Here is a 6000-nt window from a genome sequence, read left to right on the forward strand (position 1 = left end):
GAGAAAATGCTTTTAATCTTTTAGTAGCATTGGGAAGGGTGAAACTGAAGGCATTAACCAGTTAACTTTGTGACAGACCAGACACAAGCCTCAGTTCTCCTAGTGCTGCAGCAGGCATGACTGGGTTTTGAGGGGGAATTTGCTTAGGTGTCATTAGGGCCTTCTGGAAAAGATACTCTGATCTGAAGAAAATAAATGTCGAAGGTAGAAGGGATTGCATGAGTTGTTTTCTCAGGTGCAGTAGCAAAGAAAAAAGATTTTGAGATGTTTTGGTCCTGCCTGGAGAGGAAAAGAGAACATCGAAAAGGCAACAGTGCTCAGGAAAATTACAGGGAATGTTTTTGTTGTATTTAACTCCTCAACCATGATGTAATCCATGCTCTAGTTCACTTAGAGGTCTGAATTAGCCTGCAGTGCTGCTGGTGATGTAAAGTCTTTAGAGTATAATCTTAGATGAAGAAAAAAGTATCTGTGCCAGAATACATTAGTTCCAATAGGAGACAATCAGCTAGAAGGATGGATGCTTGGCTGTAACTCAGAAGTTGCTCTTGGCTGCTTAAATGTACTTACACTAAAATAATAGAATTGGACGCCCCAAAACAGGACCCAAACCAGCTGCGATGAGCAAAATGCAACTGTTTAGAACCAGCAATGTAGAACGTAGTGAAGGAAGGAAAAAGTGTAGGTCCTTCCTCAAGCGTTTTGGTGGGCACAGAATGGGTGTGCTCTTGTCCGTGCAAGACTCCAGTCACTGTTTGAAATAGATGGGTATGGCTAACTGCTTACTGTTAAAATGATAGTATCTGGCCTTGAAGCCTCTTAAGATTTGGCTTAGTGTGATTTTACAAGCAAGTCCCTCTGTATGAATTTTGTTCTGAATGTGAATGTACAATTTACTATTATTATTTTTTATCTATGTCAACAGTGAAGCATACTCAAGCAGCTTAGATGGAACAGTGATTGCTTGGAACATCAACACTCTGAAGGTTAACCGTGCTTTTCAGCTGCCCTGCCAAAACCTAACTTCTATTAAACTTCATAATGACCAGCTGTGGTGCTGTAAGTTAATTCCTCAATAATTAAAAATAATAATAATAATAAAAAAATGCTGTTTTATTAGGCAGACCAATATGTTAAACTCACACTCTGACTTTACGTAAGTGATGTTCCACCCCCAATTCCCACTTGGTGTGTTTACGTAGCCTTCTGTAAGTGAGGCCTCCAAAACTCTTACTTAATTAGCTAGCTTGAGTCTCTCCTGAGAGCATTGCCTCTGCTACAGGATGTGACCTCTGGCTACACTGTTTGTCTGACCTCCCCTGGCAACACCTGTAGACTGGAATGGAAAGCTCTGAGAAAGTTCTTTTGAAGTCTAAAGGGATAAACATTTGCAAGTTGCTTTTGGTATTTTGACTTTTTAATTTTGATTGTATGGCATTGATCTGAGTTGGTAATCCTCAAACCTGCCTTTTGGGCATGTTAGAACTTGTCATCCCTTCTTCGGGAGTCTAGATGAATAAATATGTTAAACATCTTTACCCTTGAAGTAATTTAATAAATTACTTGAAGTCATTTCATAAATGGTCACGGGTTCAAGACTGCTGATAGTAAGTACTGCCATGCTCAGGAGCCTGTATCTAAGCACACCTTAACAGAACAACAGGTGAAACAACAGCAGTCACAGTCTTCGGGAATTCATGCAGCAAGTAGTAGCAGTGCTTTGGTGGGGTAAAGATTCAGCCCTGTTAACTTTGTAGCACAAACACTTCATCTCAGTTCTGTAGATGAAAAGAACTGTGTACTAGGTAACCTAAGTGTGGGATCTCCTAGTGTAAAGGAATCTCTTCTCTCGTTATTTTTGGACTTTAACAGGTGTTTGTACTGCAAAAGAGTAACTAACAGAAATAAGAAATAGATACTGTAAAAAACAGGAAGAACCTCTCAGATGTCGGTGTCGATTGAGAAATAAGACAGCTGTTAGATGCATCCGTTTTATTTTGCCAGTTCTGTTCAGGGCTTATGGATGTGTAAAGAGTTGGCACTTCTGCTAATAACACTTTATCTGATATTGAAGGTACTGGAAGTTGCATATTTGTAATGTCAACTTACGAATTTCGACTACAAATGAAAATTGAGCATCACCTGAAGGATGTGTGTTCATATTTCCTCTGCTTCCAGCTCTTTCCTGAGGTATTACAATTGAACTGCTAATATGGTGTGAAGAAAGCAGTTGCGGCATGCCAGCAACTATGTAGTTACTTATTGCAATATGCTTGCTGTCAGCAGTGCTAAGGTTAAACATAACTTTCTGTGCTTCAGAGAAATGAAGTGTGGGCATCTTACTCAGGGAGTAGCGACCTGTATATTTGGAACACCAAAGACTTTGCAAGCACACCTCAAAAAATTCATCTTCAAGATTGCTCTGAGATTACCTGCATGATACAAGTCAAAAATCAGGTGAGAGACATTTGGACTGATTTTCATTTGTTGTAGAATTCTTTACTAAAGCTTTGTTTGTTTACAGCTCTCACTGGCTTGCATTAGTTAGCTTCCTTACAGACTGTTTGCCAGTGTGTTAGTTTGAAACATAATTTTTTCTTTTAAATCATAGCTCACCACAACTGGCTGCTATGACTGTACCCCAAAACGCATGTCAGGCCAAAAAATCTCACAAGTAATGACGTGCCTGGTGACTTCTATTAGCCATTGACATTTTCAGGGAATGGTAGAAGCTGAAAGTTTAGGTCCCTTGATATTTAATCTCAGGGCTCCTAAGACTAAACCTTGGAAAAGGTTAATAGGCATGCTAATTGGCATTTATTGTTTGTCTATTTTCGTAGATGACCTTTTTCTTCTTTAGTTACTGCATGCCTAACTGAACAGAGACAAAAGGGCCAATGTCTCTTACCTAGCTATCTTGAGTGCCTGTCATTTTTGGCCTCCAGCTGTGTACCTGCTGTTTCTGGATAGTATCAGTAGCTGTGCAAATGACAGTAGTTGTGATACCATATGGATGTATTCAGGGTTAACATATAAGTAAATAGCTAATATATATCTATTAAGGAAAAATATTTTCATTTTTCCCTCAGGTTTTCCATATTCCCATCCTGTAGAATGACATTTGTTCAGGAAGTGTCTTATGAGATAGGGAAAGCTTTTAGTGTATCCAGCCCTTGGCTAAGTTTTTGAACAGAAATGAAAGAAGAGCTTTATATGCAGAGCTGGGTGTGTTTAGCTCATATTTAAGGCAGCTGGCTTCCTCCCACTCACAGTGCTGCCTGGTGCAATACATGCTCCTGGGTGTGTCACAGAGGAGAGATCATGAGGTTTCCCAGAGCCTTCTCCTCACCTTACACCTTGAGTATCACATTACTACCTTATCACATATTCCTCTTACCCACATGCCTCTGGGAGCCTGGATTACTCTGTACAAAACTATCCCCATGAAGACCACAACTCTGTTCTACCAGGCCAGACCAGGTGCGTCTGACCATGCACTGTGTCTAATGGTGGCAGTAGCAATGCTATGTAGGGGAAATGCATGAACCCAGCCTTTTTAATTTTAATTTTTATCTTAATTATCTTCACTTACAACTGCTGCTCCTTTCCCTTGATAGTTTTAATTCTTCTTCTCTGAATCTTCTCTATGTCCAGTGTGTGACTGGAAGTAGTCATAGCACTCAAGACAGGGGCAGGCTGTGGTTTTTGTGCAGTGGTGAAGTGACACCTTCTGTCTGCACTGTACCTGTGGAACCTAAGGCAAGCTGAGGGCTTTTGGATGGGGCCCTGGGCAGCCTGGTCTAGTACCAGATGTGGAGGTTGGTGGCCCTGCCTATGGCAGGGGGGTTGGAACTTAATGATCCGTGGGATCCCTTCCAACCCAAGCGATTCTGTGATTCTATGAATCAGAATCCTCGTGCTCCATGTCTGCATGGGCATTAACCCCCTCCTGCAACTCTGCCAGTCACTGAGCCAGTCATACTCCAACAAATGCATGTATAGGAAATTCTCACTCATTGCTGTTTTCCAGCTTAGCAAAGGGAAACCCTCTGTCAACTGTGTCTTAAAATTTCATGAAGCAAAAAAATATTGTTTTGTTTTCCCTCCAGATGTGGGTTGGCAGCAGTGGAACATCTCAAGGCAAAATCAAAGGGAAGATCTACGTGATCAGTGCTGAGAAGAAGACTGTGGAGAAAGAGTTGTTTGGTCACGCCGATACAGTAAAGGCTCTTTGCTCTGCAGAGGACAGATACGTCCTCAGTGGTGCTGGAAAGGAAGAAGGGAAAATTGCCATTTGGAAAGTTGAATAGTTAAGCTATTCAAAATATGCCTACCTGTGCTGGAAAAAAGACCTCAGGCCTTGGTTACTCTAGCATTTTGCTTCTATTTCAGCCACCTGTCAGTGTTATTTTTGTATTTATTCAGCTATTTTCAGTAGCTACATTGTTGCTGAAAATCAAGGTTGAAATGAATTCTCTCCTTGCACCTTGTATTGCACCTGTGTATTTGATAAAGAAATGGAAATGTGAATAGAGGGATCACTGGCTTTAAACTTAACCATATTTTGTTGTGAAGGATTAGAGTTACAGGCCAGGTCCGTTATGCAGGCTCACTAAATCAGCCGAAGCTGCTGAGGATAGGCTCAGCAATTCCACAGGAGCTCTTTCTCAGCAGTGCATGTAGTAGCTGGAAAGGTTCACTGAAATCAAACAAACAACAAATCCCAGAACCAGACTGAAAACAAAACACCCCAATGGGTTTGTTTGATTCATTGAGTTAATGTAAATGCTGAGTATTTATCTTTCTGAACTAGCAGCTAGAATTAGCTGGGAAGACTGCCCATTATCACTGTATGTATATATTTATGGTGCTGTATTATTTAAAAGGTAGATACAGGCAGACTCTTCTTGATAGCACTGGAAACTTCCTGCTGCTAAAACAGGACACTTGGATAGTGTCAGTAACTGTTCTTAAATTTGTTTTTCTCCTAAAAACAATGCACAGCACTTGGCATTTATGAAACTGACATTTTTTTTCCCCATCTGAAATACTTTATTTAATTACTGTTTGTATTACATTTGCTCTTGGAGGCAACCTCTGAGTGACTGTGCAAAGAAATCTCTGCCAGTCCTCCCTTCAGCCACCATTTCTGTAATCAGAAGAACTGCTGACATTTAATAGAGAATCTTCAAAGTCATCAAACTATGCCTTAACTACTGAAGCGGGCATCATCAAATTGCCTTCTGAGGGGTTCTTTCAAGCAGCATTTCCCAATCACTTCCTAATGTACTTTTTTCCATTGATAACAAAACCAAGTAAAACAATGAATCTTTGCAGAGTAGTTTTACTTGTATCAGTGCTGAGTGAAGTGGCATACAATATTTAAATTATTACAAACAGAAGGAACAAACGGGCTGCTACTTTTTTTAACAAATGTAGACTGAAACTGTAGGCCTGATAGAAATGTAAACTACTAAAAGCATACTCCATCTAATACTTTAAATCTTTCAATGTACTGATGAAAGGTTTTATGTGATGGTAATTGTAATTTTACCTTTTTAGTATTTTTTCAATTTACGAATATTAAACACTATACTGATACTCTGGCCTTTCTTTGTTCCCTTTTCCTGTGTAATGTAGTGCGCAATACAAGAACTGCGGATTTTCTTTTGCGTTGACTTGCATCACCTCTTTGTGCTAAGGAGAATAATTGCCTGTGTTTCTCTCTGCACATTCTCCTTTCTAAAAGCAGCTTCTGCTGCTCTGTGTCCTCCTTCTGAGCCCCTCATCTGTAACTTCCAAACTCCTTGTTTCCTCCCCAGGTACCTGTCTGGCTGCTGGTGGTAGGTGAAAGTAATTATGTTCTGTCTGCAGAGACACACGGGAGTTGAGCTGCTGAGGAAATGTCAGTTGTTGCAGAGGTGTACTCAGCTACTGCAGCCTGTTTGCCAGTGCCTCATTCTTGCTAGACTCCTTGCTTTGCTGTCTCTACTGGTACCC

General features: G+C 40.5%; 1 protein-coding gene across 1 annotated transcript in view; it reads left to right on the forward strand.

Moving 5' to 3' along the window:
• The window catches only part of DENND3 (DENN domain containing 3), a 38320-nt gene extending 32719 nt beyond the window's left edge, over window positions 1-5601 (forward strand). The window contains exons 20-23 of the mRNA XM_418419.8: window positions 926-1059; window positions 2075-2190; window positions 2320-2457; window positions 4110-5601. Coding sequence (XP_418419.2) covers window positions 926-1059; window positions 2075-2190; window positions 2320-2457; window positions 4110-4310 — 589 coding nt within the window. The 3' untranslated portion in view covers window positions 4311-5601. The remainder of the gene's footprint in view (window positions 1-925; window positions 1060-2074; window positions 2191-2319; window positions 2458-4109) is intronic.
• Window positions 5602-6000: the final 399 nt, after the last annotated feature.

Source organism: Gallus gallus, chromosome 2, assembly GCF_016699485.2.
Source record: "Gallus gallus isolate bGalGal1 chromosome 2, bGalGal1.mat.broiler.GRCg7b, whole genome shotgun sequence".
Lineage (NCBI taxonomy): Eukaryota > Metazoa > Chordata > Aves > Galliformes > Phasianidae > Gallus > Gallus gallus.